Source organism: Hemitrygon akajei, chromosome 14, assembly GCF_048418815.1.
Source record: "Hemitrygon akajei chromosome 14, sHemAka1.3, whole genome shotgun sequence".
Classification (NCBI taxonomy): domain Eukaryota; kingdom Metazoa; phylum Chordata; class Chondrichthyes; order Myliobatiformes; family Dasyatidae; genus Hemitrygon; species Hemitrygon akajei.
Genome location: NC_133137.1, coordinates 19599800 through 19617100, shown reverse-complemented (window position 1 = coordinate 19617100; position 17301 = coordinate 19599800). Strand labels below are relative to the sequence as shown.

General features: G+C 39.3%; 1 protein-coding gene across 5 annotated transcripts in view; it reads right to left on the bottom strand.

The window, feature by feature from the left end:
• Nucleotides 1–17301, bottom strand: part of clip1a (CAP-GLY domain containing linker protein 1a) — a 160354-nt gene that overhangs the window by 26268 nt on the left and 116785 nt on the right. For all 5 annotated transcript variants that reach the window (XM_073065546.1, XM_073065547.1, XM_073065550.1 and 2 more), the window contains one exon: nt 1098–1218. In XM_073065546.1, the coding sequence (XP_072921647.1) occupies nt 1098–1218 (121 nt within the window). The remainder of the gene's footprint in view (nt 1–1097; nt 1219–17301) is intronic.

The window sequence follows — 17301 nt, the reverse complement described above, 5'->3', positions numbered from 1 at the left end:
AAAAGTTGGCTTCAAAAATACATGACTCTATTCCATTAGTTTACTAAGTTCCCTAAATCAATGAAATAAAACAAAATTAGCACTTTTATTCTATTTTAAAAGTTAGAATTTTTTTTAAAGTAGAAATTTTAAAAATGGACTTCATTGATAGCTGCTAGTTAGCATGTGCCTACACATAACCAATCATATTTCTGTAGGTCAATGTAAGCAATGCGTACTAATAACCTAAACTGAAAATAACAACTTGCATTTATATAGAACTTTTAATATAGCAAATTGTCTCAATGCACTTCACATAAGCTTTATCTTTCAAAATCTGAGGACAGAGCCTTGGTAGTTAGTTTAGCAGATGATCACAAACTTGATTTTTTTTTTAAAAAGAGTTCTAAACTTTGAAATAATTAATGGGGCTGAACAAATCAAAAGAGAAATCCAGAGCTTGGGGCTTGGCTGCTGAAGATGTAGCCATCAATGGTAAGCAATGGATGAATGGCCTAATTCTGCTCCCATGTCTTAAGGTCTTAAGTTCACAGTTGGTCAAGAGGCCAATAGCAGCCAAGTATCTTAGAGGGTAGTAGGGCTACAGGGGATTATAGAAATGAGAAGGATGATGGCCTTGGAGAGAGTTAAAAACGAAGATGAGAATTTAAGTCAAGATATTGCTTAAGGAGCTAATCTAGATCAAAACTATAGGAAAAAAATCAAACATATTTCTCAGTGGACATATTACAATATCAAGAAATTAGTTAGTAAACACAGTAAAGTAGAAACTGAATTATGTAAATCGATGCACATGCATACGCATTGCTAGGGGTAACAACCTGTATGGGGGCTGTGGTTAAGGATATCCTAATTCCAAAGCGCTTAGGTTACCAAAAAGTAAAGTTTTTGACTAGATTAACTATTTAAATGTATAAACTGATACTTTGTATTTAGTAAAACGGCTTCCCTTTATTACATTTAAAAGGTTTGCTGAAGTAAATAAGAATACAGAAAAATGGAATGTCAAATGATAAATCAGAGTTTAACATGTATTGATATTACAAATTTTGAAATTCCAAAAATAGCTGCAGGGAAGAATAATTAAAGTTCCTTACCTTTTGATGGCTGGTGACTTCGTCCTTGCTCCTACCCAGCTCACTTGCCAGTTTGCTGTTTTCCTCGTGTAGTGCTGCCAGCTGCTGGGTCTTCTGGGCTGCTGCCAGCTTCAGCTCCTCTCTGCAAAGGCAAAGTGAGTACAGGGTTACTATAGTAACCACTGATGAGAGTGAAGCAAAGAAACAGTGGGAGAGGATCAGCATCATATCTTTAAAATGTTTCTAGGTCACATGCTAATCTAACGTGAGATGTGCAAAATAAGCTTTTATTGTTAAGGATCCAAATTATGCAAAAATAAACCATGAGTTTAGGAACCATAAAACTCAAATGTCCAGGGAGTTGCCAGTTCATGAATGTTAACAGGAGCAGAAATATTTTTAGAATTATTTTGGAAGCTTTACTTATTCATCACTATTAGTAACTGATTCCTGCAAATTACAGCTTTAAAAAAGCACGTTTGATACAAGTTTCAATTCTTATGTAAAACATGCATATTTATTTTGTCTAACATTAATATTATAATGAGAATATTTTTGAAAAGCTGCATGTTTGAATAATTCATCTCACAGTTCATAATCTATGTTTTAAAATGATTCCAATATACTAAACCATTAAAAGATACAGTTTTCTCCCTGTAGTACAAGCAGATATGTGTACTGAATCACCAGGACACAAAATGGTGAAGTATAATGTACCATGTCCTACTGTTCGTCATGTGGTAATTTACTGACCTCAGACAGAATTGCTGGCAAGATGTGGGAGGAGAGCAAAAGCTTTCGTAGGGAGATAGTTAGGAAGGACGTGGGAAATGGTAAAGCATGAGGACCAGTCATTTTAGAGCACTGGCAAAAAGCCTGACACTGCTTGGCAATGATAAAGAGCAGACACTGGAAAAAAAAGTTAAAATAAAATGGTAAAGGCTGTATTAAATTTTACCCGTGAAAGAACAGTGAATAAAATACAAAAGGGAAAAAAAATCAAATCTGAAATAAGATGCCACAATACACAAAACAGTTCAAAACTGTAAAACAAAGAATATGTCAGATAAGTGATCTTAGACCGGAATTTGGCAAACAAGGTGGAGAGGGCAGTACTACCCTGCAAATAGAGCAGCCTTAGTGACCTCAATACGCTCAATAGAAGTCCAGACCTGTAGGTGATGCAGAGACAGAGACGTACACTTGAATATGCAGACGCCCATGATTTGTTGGGCATTGGGGGAGGGGTGTGGGCAGGAGGCAGTGTAAAAACATGAAAATAATAGTAAGAAAATAAAAAGTCAACTGTACTGGGAGCAAATCTGAAATTAAGAAGCAGAGACAGATACACAAAACTTTCACCAAAAGATTGACTCATATGTCAAAATGTCAGCTCAGGAAAAGGAAAATACCTCAGTGTGGAATACTGAGACAAACCAGTGAATATAAGCCGAGGAGGAAAGTGGATGCTTCTTATAGGCTCAATAAAAAGCATTAGCCAGGTAATAATGGGAAATTAATGAGTCGGTTGAAAGCATAATCAACAGAGGAGATGATAGTTCTCAGAAGAGCAGAAAGGCATCAGAAAGGATCATTTCATGGTAAGGGTATAGGCATGGGCAAAGTACAATGTTCGACTGAAAGATTGAGGTGACTTTTAATCCATTATTAAAAAGATCGAAACTTTTAAGCAAGAAACCAAATTAAATTACCATCATTGAATGAAGTGAAAAGGAATATATTTATATCTTCTGAAGTGGGAACATGGTCCTGCTCAATTTATACCAGTTTGGGGACTGATCTTAGATAAAAACCTGAGGAGAGGTGGAAATTTACAATCTTCATTCTGCATATGGAGAACTCCCAAGCTTTGAATGTCATCAAGCAGAGGCAAAGCATCAAAATGGGGAGAGGAGAAGTTTTTTGTGGGCTTATGTATGCCTGACCAGCATGTACAAAGGCAGGGAAATTATAGGGGAATTGTGCATAGAAAACCTCAAACATGAATACAAGGGAATGCATTCACTGATGTGGTTTAAGAAAATGGTCCTAATTTTGTTGAATAAGGCAAATAGTCTGAACTTTGTTGCTCAGTTTCTTCATTGCTTTGTATTAGCCCGATTCAAATTCAAAAAGGTAATTTGCTGGCCAAGCGTGTCTACACTGAAATAGCAAAGTTCACCATGGCACTAGCGTCTCACGAAATGTAAGTTGGTCAAATAGGTTTACAGAATAGACCAGAAAGCTGCCAAGAAAATCGCCTACATTAGCCAAAAGCCTGACACCAGCTTTGCAGGCTGTTAACCTTTTGAAATACTTCTGACATCCATATAACCATATAACAATTAGAGCACGGAAACAGGTCATCTTGGCCCTTCTAGTCCATACCAAACACTTACTCTCACCTAGTCCCACCTACCTGCACTCAGCCCATAACTCTTCATTCCTTTCCTGTCCATATACCTATCCAATTTTTAAAAAAATGACAAAATCGAACCTGCCTCTACCACTTCCACTGGAAGCTCGTTCCACACAGCTACCACTCTCTGAGTAAAGAAGTTCCCCCTCGTGTTACCCCTCATAATTTTAAATACCTCTATCAAGTCCCCCCTCAACCTTCTACGCTCCAAAGAATAAAGACCTAACTTGTTCAATCTTTCTCTGTAACTTAGGTGCTGAAACTCAGGTAACATTCTAGTAAATCTCCTCTGTACTCTTTCTATTTTGTTGACATTTTTCCTATAATTTGGTGACCAGAACTGTACACAATACTCCAAATTTGGCCTCACCAATGCCTTGTACAATTTTAACACTACATCCCAACTCCTATACTCAATGCTCTGATTTATAAAGGCCAGCATACCAAAAGCTTTCTTCACCACCCTATCCACACGAGATTCCACCTTCAGGGAACTATGCACCATTATTCCTAGATCACTCTGTTCTACTGCATTCCTCAATTTTTACCATGTATGTCCTATTTTGATTATTCCTACCAAAATACCATCTGCCATCTCTCAGCCCACTCTTCTAACTGGCCTAAATCTCTCTGCAAGCTTTGAAAATCTACTTCATTATCCACAACGCCACTTATCTTAGTATCATCTGCATACTTACTAATCCAATTTACCACCCCATCATCCAGATCATTAATGTATATGACAAACAACATTGAACCCAGTACAGATCCCTGAGGCACACCACTAGTCACCAGCCTCCAACCTGACAAAGTTATCCACCACTACTCTCTGGCATCTCCCATCCAGCCACAGTTGAATCCATTTTACTACTTCAATTTTAATACCTAACAATTGAACCTTCCTAACTAACCTTTTGTGTGGAACCTTGTCAAAGGCGTTACTGAAGTCCATATAGACAACATCCACTGCTTTATCCTCGTCAACTTTCCTAGTAACCTCTTCAAAAAATTCAATAAGATTTGTCAAACATGACCTTCCATGCACAAATCCATGTTGACTGCTCCTAATCAGACCCTGTCTATCCAGATAATTATATGTACCATCTCTAAGAATACTTTCCATTAATTTACCCACCAGTGATGTCAAACTTACAGGCCGATAATTGCTAGGTTTACTCTTAGAACTCTTTTTAAACAATGGAAACACATGAGCAATACACCAATCCTCCAGCACCATCCCCGTCTCTAATGACATTTGAAATATTTCTGTCAGAGCCCCTGCTATTTCTACACTAGCTTCCCTCAAGGTCGTAGGGAATATCCTGTCAGGACCTGGAGATTTATCCACTTTTATATTCTTTAAAAGTGCCAGTACTTTCTCTTCTTTAATCATCATAGTTTCCATAACTACCCTACTTGTTCCCCTTACCTTACACAACTCAATATCCTTCTCCTTAGTGAATACTGAAGAAAAGAAATTGTTCAAAATCTCCCCCATCTCTTTTGGCTCCGCACATAGCTGTCCACTCTGATTCTCTAAGGGACCAATTTTATCCCTCACTATCCTTTTGCTATTAATATACCTCTAGAAACCCTTTGGATTTATTTTCACCTTACTTGCCAAAGCAACCTCATATCTTCTTTTAGCTTTTCTGATTTCTTTCTTAAGATTCTTTTTACATTCCTCGAGCACCTCATTTACTCCATGCTGCCTATATTTTTTATAGATCTCCCTCTTTTTCCAAACCAAGTTTTCAATATCCCTTGAAAACCATGGCTCTCTCAAACTTTTAACCTTTCCTTTCAACCTAACAGGAACATAAAGATTCTGTACTCTCAAAATTTCACCTTTAAATGACCTCCATTTCTCTATTACATCCTTCCCATTAAACAAAATGTCCCAATCCACTCCTTCTAAATCCTTTTGCATCTCCTCAAAGTTAAGCCTTTCTCCAATCAAAAATCTCAACCCTGGGTCTAGTCTTATCCCTCTCCATAATTATATTGAAACTAATGGCATTGTGATCACTGGACCAGAAGTGCTCCCCAACACATACCTCCATCACTTGACCTATCTCATTCCCTAACAGGAGATCCAACACTGTCCCTTCTCTAGTTGGTACCTCTATGTATTGCTGCAAAAAACTATCCTGCACACATTTTACAAACTCCAGAAGCAATGAAAAAAAACCTGAAATGAAATAATTAAATTTATGTAAACTAACATATTCCAAATAATTAAAAAAACAATTGCAAACAAATTTATTCAGAAATATACTGAGGAATCTCAGTTGATTGCTGCCTGAAGTACAAAGAGGTTTGCTGGCTAGAAAGCTGTCCTTCTAAGTCTGAATTCACACAAGGCGTTAAAATTAGTTCCATTTACAGAACCACCTGCATTTTTTGGTAAGATTTGTGGTGCTGAGTTTCAACATAGGAGCAAGATTCTGTCAAATTATTCATGTACAATCAACTTGCATTGTTCTAAACCATGCACAACAGCTGAGCCAAAGGTGACAATTCTAGGGAGAAGTACCCAAAGAGCTTTTTAAAAAAAAAACAGACGTGAAATTTAATCCTTAAATGACAAACAGGTTACTCTGACTGAGCATTTACCTGGAGATGTCTTTTTGTTTTATTTGGCATCAGATATCAACTTTAAATCTAAGATTATCTCATCAGCGTTTTTAATCTCATCCAAAAATGAAACACTGTATTGCTTGGTGGACAGTGCACTTATGTAGGGCTAGTTATTCTATGAAGTGATGCTCTGAAGTGACATTTAGTACAAAGTGATGCAGCATCAGATCAGAACTTTCCCACTGCGTCAGTCCACTCATTTACCATCCTTGGGTTTTGTTCAGGCTTCCAAAGTTATTAAGTACAACCTTTAATATTCTTAGCACTCTGCATGCTTGAAATTTCAGTTATCAGTTGATGGTGCAGTGACTTCCATTAGTCCTTGCCTTTGTTATCAAACATTACTCAAAATGATGCCTGAGGGATAGACCATAAGACAGAAATAGGCCAACCCCATTCTCCTGCCTTCTCACCATAACCTTTGACTAACCCTGACTAACCTGGAACCTATTAAACTCTGCTTTAAATACACTCATTGACTTGACCTCTACAGTTGTGGCAATGAATTCCACAGATTCATTACCTTCTGGCTATTAAAAAAAAGTTATTTCTCATTTCAGTTCTATATCTATTCTGAGGTTGTGCCCTCTGGTCCTAGACTCTCCCACTATGGGAAATGTCCTCTCCACATCCACTCTACCTAGGCCTTTCAATATTCAATAGGTTTTAGTGAGATCCCTCCTCCGCTATTCTTCTAAACTCCAGAGGCCCAGAGCCAAACACTCGTGTTAACCCTTTCCTTCCCAGAATCATTCTCATGAACTTCCTCTGCACCCTCTCCAATGCTAGCACATCTAAAAGTGCCCAAAACTGCTCACAGCAATCAAACTGCAGCCTGACCAATGCCTTATAAAGCAGCATTACATCCTTGCTTTTGCATTCCAGTCATTTCAAAATGAATGCTAACGCAGCATTTGCCTTCCTTACCACTGCCTCAACCTGCAAGTTAAACCTTAGGGTATCCTGCACTAGGACTCAAGCCCCTTTGCATCTTTGATTTTTGAATTTTATCCACGTTTACAAAATAGTCTATGCCTTTATTCCTTCTAGCAAAGGGCAAGACCATACGCTTCCCTATACCTTCTTCCCATCTGCCACTTACTTGCCCATTCCTCTCATCTGTCCAAGTCCTTCTGTAACCTCCCTGATTCCTCAACACTACCTGCCCCTTTACCAATCTTCGTATTGTCCACAAACCCATCAATTCCATCATCCAAATCATTGACATACAACATGAAAAGAAGCAGTCCCTAAACAGTCCCCTGCAGAACACCATGTCACCAGCAGCCAACCAGAATAGGCCCCCTTTATTCCCATTCTGTTTTCTGCCAGTCAGCTAATCTTCTATCCATGCTAGTATTATTCCTGTAATACCATGGGCACTTATCTTGTAAATTAACCTCATTTGTGGCACCTTGCCAAAGGCCTTCTGAAAATCCAAGTAAACAACATCAATGGACTCGCCTTTGTCTATCCTGCCTGCTATTTCCTCAAACAATTTCAACAGGTTTGTCAAGCAGAGTTCCTCTCAAGGAAATAATGCTGACTTTAGCCTACTTTATCATGTGCCTTCCAGTACCCCGAGACCTTTTCCTTAATAATGAACTCCAACATCTTGGCAACCATCAAAGTCAGGCTAACTTGAGCAATAATTCGCTTTCTTCAGCCTTCCTTCCTTCTTAAAGAGTGAAGTGATATTTGTATTTTTCCAGTATTCGTGAACTATTCCAGAATCTAGTAAAGGTTAATACTAATGTCTCCACAATCTCTTCAGCTAACTCCTTTGGATCCCTGGGATGTAGTCCATCTTGTCCATGTGACTTAACTACCTTCAGACCTTTCAGCTTCCCAAGCACCTTCTCCTTAGTAATAGCAACTACACTCACTTCTGCCCCCGACATTCACATTTCTGGCATACTGCTAGTGTCTTCCATAGTGAAGACTGATGCAAAATAATTACTGATTTCCAGCATCTGCAGATTTTCTTGTTCATAAAATATTTAAGTTTGGCTGCCATTTCTGTGTCTCCCAGTACTACCTCTCCAGCATCATTTTCCAGCGGTAGAATATCCACCCTCACCTCACTTTTACTCTTTATACACAGTATATGAAAAAAAATTTGGTATCCTCTTTTAAATTATTGGCTAGCTTATCTTCATATTTCATCTTTTCTCTCTTCACGGCTTTTTTACTTGCCTCTTTTTGGTTTTTAAAAAGCTTCCTAATCCCCTAACTTCCAACCTACTTTTACTATATTGCATGCTCTCTCCTTGTCCTGTTATGTTCTCTGACTTTCCTTGTCAGCATAGTTACCTTATCCTTCCTTTAGGATACTTCCTCATCTTTGAATTATCTATCCTGCACCTTCCAAATTGCCCCCAGAAACTCCAGCCATTGCTGTTCTGCCATCATCCTTGCTAAGGTCTCCTACCAATCAACTTTGGTCAGCTCTTCTCTCATGTCTCTGTAATTACCTTGACTCCACTGTAATATTGATACATTTGATGTCATCTTCTTCCCCTCAAACTGCAGGGTGAATTCTATCATAATATGTTCACTGTCTCCTAAGGGTTCCTTTAGCACAAGCTCCCTCATTAAATTTGGTTCATTACACAACATCCAATCCAGAATTGCGTTCACCTAGTGGGCTCAACCACAAGCTGTTCTACAAAGCCATCTCATAGGCATTCTACAAACTCCTCCTCTTGGGATCCAGCAACAACTTTATTTGTTCCAATTTACCTATATATTGAACCCCCCCCCCCCAACTATCGTAACATTGCCCTTATTACTTGACATTTCTATTTCCTGTTGAAATTCATATTGTACATCCTGGTTACTGTTCAGAGACTTGTATGGAACTTGTTGAACCTCGATGGACTGTTAGCACTGTTCTATAATGGAATAGATTCTGAACCAGGCAAAAATATGCTGGGGAAACATGGTTATTCTGAGAGGTTTGACATCTGTATGCCAACTCATGTTGGATAGCAGTTAATGGTGCAGAGGCTTTATTACTAATGTTTTCAATATGAAGTTTATAGTTGTAGGAGCAATCTAATATAGTACTCTGGTAAATTAGGGAATAGTCATGAAAATTGTACAGAAATATATTCCAATACATAAATGCCTTTGGCTTATTGATTGCACAGATGGATTTCACACATTTTCTCACATCTTAAATGTAAAGGGACAATTAAAATGACAATGATCAGGCCTCCACAATGAAGAGTTTGAAGCCATAAGGTTCTGCACATGCAATTTCAGAAACATAACTTGCATTTAAATTGAGACAGAGCTATAGTAGATTCACATATAATATCAATTTTGTCTTCAATATGTGAGAATTATCACTTGTCAAATAGAAAGAATTTGCTTTTGTAATAGAGAATCTTGCCTCAGTATGAATCCTGTGTTGCAAATTTATTGTAGAATGCAGGATACTAGCTTGTCAAATTGAGAAACAAAAATAGTGATGATTTTTCTCACAGCTCGCTAAACTCGTAATTTATTTTTAAAGGCCTCTCTCTCTCAAAAGAGGATGAAAAATCTACTAAATACTAGTTTAAGAAACCTTCCTCAAAAATATTTTAACAACACAATAAAAAACAACAAATTGCTAAAATACAAAGTACAGAGTAACTAGCCCACAAGGAAATTTTGAACGAACAAAAAGTTTATGTAAAATGGAGCCTGTGATCAGATGTAGTACATCTCAAGGAAATGGTCCCATACACTTCCTGTAGCAGTGTAAATATGGAGTGTGATACATGCTTCAAGGTTGCATAAATCTGATTCCTCCAACCCGAAGGCCAGTGGAATCAATGGATTGCTCTGGAGCCACCAGAATCCTCATACCATGCCCTCCATTCTTTTTATTGTCCCCCTGGATCCAAAGGTTTTGCTGTTGTGGCACTTCCTTGAAACAGAATAGTCCATGAATGGCTACATGTCTGCAACTACAGTACTATTCAAGTCTTAGGTATATAGAATTTGTAGATCTGGCGGGAACAAAGGATATTGGAGCACTGCAGGAGGGGTGTCGGACAGGTGACAGAGGAGTGCCGGGTGGGGGTTGGTGCGAATGCAGACACACGCAGCCCTGACTCACCAGGTAAGGTCATTTGATTCCAAACAATTGGCTTATTGATCATTATAGAGGTTTATTCCTCTTGCTGTATCCAAGAAACTCAGTCCTATTAGGTAACCCTGAGGCTTGCAGTTCCAATAGCAGGCCTGCAAGTTCTTGTAGATTCTGTAGTTCTTTGTGTGAGAGCTTTGGAAAATTATCAGGTCTACTGGAGAAAGATCCTTTAATTGCCTCTGGAGAGCTATAGCATTTGTCCAGCTTCTGCCACAGCATTTGTAAACCCTTAGCTGGATTATTAATGTACATTACTTTATCTCTGTTTGAATGCTGTACTGACTCCCCACCAAGCCACTAACGGAGAAGGTCTAGCCCTTTGCTAGATGAGACTTAGTCCTTCCATAGCATTGCAAAAGCTTTACTTCCAGTTCAGATCACTGGTGGACTGCTTGTCGAATGCTTTTAGTCTTACTGTGACTAGGTCTCAACTCAGATACCAAGCCAAATTTAATGCCCTAAGGCTCCTGAATGAAAGCATACTGGAGGCTGGTTTACCAAATGTGTCCTATGATGGATGGAAGTTCAGACTGTTCATGTCTGTGCAGATGGGATTGACATCAGTTGTAACTCTTGACTGAGACTTTTGCTGTAATGGAAGGGGAGTTCAGAAGGGGAGTTGTGGGTCTTTGCTGCTGTAGACCTTGTCTGTCGATACTTAGACTATGTGAAAGGCATGTTGGCTGTGCGGTGTGAACAGCTTTTTTTACAGCCAAAATGCATTTGGACATTTTCTTTAGTGAGGTGCATTGTGTGTTGACTGCAAAGCATGATTGACTCCTGTTATAGACTCACCACTGTCCAGGTCAGCTGCTGCTTTATATACCTTTGCCTCTGCTGAGACAGCCTCAGCTTCACGCTCTTCCTTGAGTGCACTTAATGAAGCCTTTACACGTGATCTCTTCACATCTATACAAATTTTCTTCATCTGTATCTCAACTTTGTGCTGTTACGCCCGTGGCCCCCTCCTTTTTGAGAATCGTAAGATCGCTATTAAGTCAGGGCAGGAGACCCAGGAAATGAGAGAGAGACGTTTGAAATGTCCTGGCCCCAGCGATACAAAGCCACGAAACAGGTCATTGTCTTTTGGAGATGGAATTGTGTATTGAGTACTGTACTTCATGGAAAGCCCTCAGGCAACGTGGGCTGGTTGGGGGGGGGGTGGCATCATTCCACCCTGATTGACATCTGAGACCCTGTGAGTCAGGATAAAAGAGGGACTGGGGAACAGCCCCTCAGACGCACCAGAACTCCTGTAACAGCGAAAGCCGGTGGAAAAGCCCACGTGCGTCCTTTTCATTTGCCTCGGAATTGGCGGGCCTTTACCACGGAAGCACGGCTTTAGCTAACAACAAAGGGGAAATCAGCCCCCAACGACTCTCAAAGGATTGACATCATAAAAGGAATGGGCAAGTTAAACCTCCGTCTTTCTCTCCAACCAAAGCTGCAGCTTGAATGAACTAAAGTGACTTTTATATTTCCATCGGACAATACATTATCCCCTAGACAACGAAAGAGCTATTTCTTATTGATTATTATTATACCCGCGCTTTTAGATTTAGTATTGACGACGTATATTATATGTATGTTAGCATTGATATTATTTTTGTGTATTTTTATCAATAAATACCGTTAAAAATAGTACCATCAGACTTCAACGGACCTCTCTATCTTTGCTGGTAAGTGACCCAGTTATGGGGTACGTAACAGTGCTTTGTATAAGTCACTTTCATTTTGCCTCTCCATCTCTAGCATGTGGTTTTGCTTCAGCTATGCTATTCGTGGATTTGTTTGAGTGTCATGAAGCTGCGGAAGATGTGTCGCATTCTGACCTCACTTCCATGTCAGGGCGATTGACGCTGCTCGGATTGTAAGCTGACATTGTGGTCTTTGGCAATCAGACGCATCTCCAGTCCGTGGGGAATTCCTTTGAAGACTAGCCAACTTTTCACAGCTGTGCAGTGAGTTAAACACTTCTTCAAAAATTAACCTGAGATGAAAGCTGTCTTTAGGGCTTTTAAAATGAGATCTTACTTTTCAAAAGATATTGCTCTTTCAGTTGAACCCGTGTTGCTGACACTGCAATAGTTAACTACTATACTACCACGCCGCCTTAATATTCCAAACTGCACAAGATTAAAACTATAATTTCAAAATTCTTAACAACTGATACAAGATATATAGCTCATTTCATTTTTTTAAAAAATCATTCAGCCTGATAAGTTAGTGATACGTCATAACACATTGCTACATGAACACGAACATGCAAATCTGCTGGCACCGTGTGCCTATGAAGCTGATATGCCTCATCTGGTGTTTATGAACACAGTTTTGTGTACAAATGAACATACAAGTGCCAGCATGCTCAGAGTTGAGAAAAAGTGCTTCAGTTAAATACACTCAAGAAGTGCAGTTTAAACCTGAAGAAATGTGTTTAACTGGTAATGCAGTGCTTTAAACACATCCTGGTGAGCAGAAATTGTCCAGGTGATGACAGACAGACTTTACCATACCAGGAAACACCATACTTCTGCAGCATTGGGTAAAAATTAAAAATCAACAGATATAGTAATTGATATCCAGTTCTAGTGAAATCTCAGCCAACGTAGAACCAAGATAATCAATAAAACAGTTATAAATTATGCACTTATTCAGTATTCCATTTGAATTTACTAAAACCAACTTCTACTCCTAAATTGCAGCATCTTCATCATTTTCAAGAAAACAAATCAGTACACTGACTTGGTTTTATATCTCTCAGAAAACGAGTGATGGAGGGATTGCATAATATCACTTAATATATCACTGCTGAATCATACTTCATTCATAAATTACACAAAGCATTTTATAGCTCTACACCTTTACTTTTTACCTCACCATGTCTAGTATTTTACTTGCTTAGTTAAAGAGGAGAAAAATGTTTGGCATCTGGCTCTGTTTGCTATTACACTGCATTCCTCGGTGCAATGAATGTGGCCTGGGATATGTTCCCATTTGTTTTCCATTATCCCTTCAGGTAGAAAAGCAATTGCTCTCACTTTTATCATTTCGATGAAAAATTGATTTCAACTGATTAATACACACTTGACAGTCAGCTTGAGTTGGGAAAAAAAAGGTAATTTTGCAGAGGACACAAAGCATAATTGGTTTTCCCACCTTTACACATTAAACTGTGTGATGTCATTATGCAGCTGCCATTCAGGTTGTGTTTAAATGAGAAATTTTATTTAATTTATCCTTAAACATTTGAATAAGGAAAGATTAAAGGAAGGTAGAATTATTAACTGCTCCATCATACTCCTTGGCATAGTTTTGAAATAACTCATGGCTTAACAATGAGATTAATTCAGTAAGATGACTTAAACAGAAAGTGTAAACAGCATAATGTCCTCCACTAACTAATCAGCATCTTCAGCTGTGACAGAACAGTGAAGTAGACATCGGCAGCATTTTCTGCAAAAAATCAGCACTTGATTTGTTAATGTTATTATGTAGGAAAGACTTTAGTATTAAAATATGCAAAATATTTTTGTTGCAGTGAAAGGTTATATAATAGAAATCAAGCAGAGTGTGACCATACATGTATTAAAATATTACCCAGCAGTACAGTTTATCACAATTTTAAACAGAGGATTTTTCTTGCATCCAGAATAAGTTACATCCTGTAATTATTTCCAACAAATTTGTAAAACCAAGTACTGTGATATTAGATATGAGCTACTGCAAAAGCAACTGCATGATTGTGTTTCTATAAATAATTCTACTGATTCTCATATTGAGATGTCTCTCTTATATTTTTTTTATTTTTCAAAAATTTGAGAATAAAATCCTTACAGCCCAGAATACAAACCCTGCTTACTAAGGAGACAAACGAGGACGTTACACTCATTTGGAGTGTGTTCAAGCTGTCCTTTCCAAATAAGCCTGAGCCTCACCCTATTCCTGCATGCTCCTTTCATGAAGAGCCAATAACCAAGATACAAATGGTAATTGAAACAAACAGTAACAAATTCATGTATTTTTTCTTTAAATGTTTCTAAATATGAATTTTAAAATAGATAGACTGCTTAAAAAACAATCTGATTATTTGACATTTACAAAAAGTGATGTATTCAGTTCAAAACTAGGAATTTTCTTTATCCACCAAAAATATCTGCTAACACTGACAACTGATTTAATAATTACTTGTCAAAGATCTCAATATGTGCCAGAAATGCAAATTTTTATTGTTTGGTTAATTGCAAGTTGTTTGTGTTACGCCCGTGGCCCCCTCCTTTTTGAGAATGGCAGGATCGCTATTGATTTGAGTCAGGAGACCCAGGAAATGAGAGAAAGACATGCAGAATCCACAAAGAGTTTGGAATGTGTCCTGGCCTCCGAAAGGCAGAACCATTGATAACGGCTATTGTCTCTTGGAGACGGACTTGTGTATTGAATCCTGTACGATGCATCAAAGCCCCCAGGCAATGAACCACCGGGGGGGGGGTGGTTGGTGGAGGGATTGCATCATCCCACCCTGATTGACATCTGAGACCCTGTGAGTCAGGATAAAAGAGGGTCTGAGGAACAGCCCCTTCAGACGCACCAGAAGAAATGCTAGAACTCCTGTAACAGCGTAACAGCGAAAACCAGTGGAACCAGCCCACGTGCGTCCTTTTCCATTTGCCTCGGAATTGGTGGGTCTTGCCACGGAAGCACGGCTTTAGCTAACCTCGAAGGGGAAATCAGTCCCCCAACGACTCTCGAAGGATTGACCTCATAAAAGGAATGGGCAAGTTAAACCTCCGTCTTTCTCTCCAACCAAAAAGGCTGCAGCCTACAGCTTGACTGAACTAAAGTGACTTTTATATTTCCATCGGACAATACATTATCCCCTAGACAACGATAGAGCTATTTCTTATTGATTATTATTATACCCGCGCTTTTAGATTTAGTATTGACGACGTATATTATCTGTGTGTTTGCATTGATATTATTTTTGTGTATTTTTATCAATAAATACTGTTAAAAATAGTACCATCAGACTTCAACGGACCTCTCTATCTTTGCTGGTAAGTGACCCAGTTACGGGGTACGTAACAATTGGGGTTCTCGTCTCAGGATTTGACACCAAATTGGGAGGCCAGTGAATCGGGCTTGTAAGTCCAAACTTGGATCTGGTTACGCGGGTAGCCAGACGGGAAACCAGCAAAGATGGATGTGGGTGAATTTCTAGAAAACCCGACTCTGGAGGCGGCCACCAAATCAGACTTGTTAAATTTGGCGAAGGGGTTAAACCTCGCAGAGGTGAGGTTGTCAATGAAAAAGCGGGAGGTGCGAAGGGCAATAACTCAGTATTATATTGGGAAGAATGTGTTTGCAGCTGAGGTATTGGAAAATATCCCTGAAAAGGTACCAGCTAGTGGGACGGCTCAGTTAGAGTTGGAGAAATTAAGGTTGGAACATGCAATTAAGTTAAAGCAGCTGGAAGCAGCTGAGAAGGAGAAAGAAAGAGCCGAGACGTTTTTACCGACCCTGTACCACGAGGGTTTGGAGGGTGGTAAAACAGAGAGTAGTAAAGTGAAAGAGAGTAAGGGAGAGGAGGTAGCCCTGCCCTTAGCGAGGAGTGAAGTGCTAGAGGCACGAAATGAAGATGAGAAACAGGTAAAGCTGTTAAAAGGTCCAGGGTTGGACATGGATGATCTGTCTGGCTTGGCAGAACTGTTTGAAGAAGTGGAACGTTCTAAAGGTGTTCTCGATAATGAAATGAGGGCAGTCCTAGATGAAAAGGATGCCATTACCTTGAAGAAGTCTGCTGGGTTGGCAGATGAGGTTGTTTCAGCCCGCGGGGTTTAGTTTACTCCGGAAGGGAGTTGCCCAGAGAGTAGCTGGGAGAATCAGGGGAATTTAGAATTTGGACCGGGTACGGGTATTGACAGCCTGGAAGAGGCAAATGTCCCGTTTGAGTGTGTCCAAGATGTGGATGCACGTGGTACTGAACCTAGTAATGGAGCTCGGAAAAAGTCTGAGGTATTTGATTCAGTTGAAAAGGAATGCAGTCCTTGTGGGTCAGATAGACTTGGTTCAGTGAAGAAAGGGTTAATCTCGGTAATAGTGGGAAGTGAGAGTTCCCAGGTGTTTGTGCTCGAAGAGGTGTTAAAGGTTAGCGAGGAGATAGCGGGTGGTGAAGTGACCATTATTATTGCAGGAAAAGGGAAAAGTGCGGTTTCCAAATCGAATGAAGAAAGTTTAAAGTCTGAATTGATATTAGAAGCAGCCACCAGGCTACAGGGACAAAGGCTTGGTACCACGGCACCTGTGGATCCATTACAGATTGAGTTGGACGGTAAAGGGGCCCCACACGCTATTGTTATTCCAGAGTGTGGTGTGAAACCGCAGAATTTGAAATGCTGTTTGAACAAAGAGGGATCGCTGGTATCGAGACCCACTAGCCTCCAGGGTTCTGAAGAGAAAACTAGCCACTTGAGTAAAATTAAGGAATTGGGTGGAAATCCGGGAAATGGGCTAAGTTTGGAACACATTGTTGATAAAATTACTCCTATGGAAGGAGCGGATGAAGGCCTATTTCGCCAGGGTACGCCAGCTCCCCACATGGGAACTAACCGGAAAAGAAGCGAGGGTTAATGGGGACGCCATTTTTAAATAGCAGAAACCGGTTTTAAGGGATTTCGACAAAGCCTGTGAATAATAAAAGACAACCCCCATGGAAGCCTGCCTGTTAAGTTTGAAAGCAACATAAAGATTAGTATTTGCATGAACTTTTGTAGTATACACGTAAGCTTAAGATCACAACTCTTTAGTTTTGTTTGCTGAAGGGAAGAAATAAAAAAAAAGGTGGTTACTAAATTGGAGTCTGATGCTACAAGACTTTAGTAGGGTACAAGATGTTAAGATATTAAAGGAAGTGACAATGTAATCGGTAACCATTTAGATACTGAATTGAATGTATAACTGTATTACTCTGTAGTGAAAGGAAAAGCTTTTGTATTGTGTTAGATTCTAAAATCCTGCAAGACTCTGTA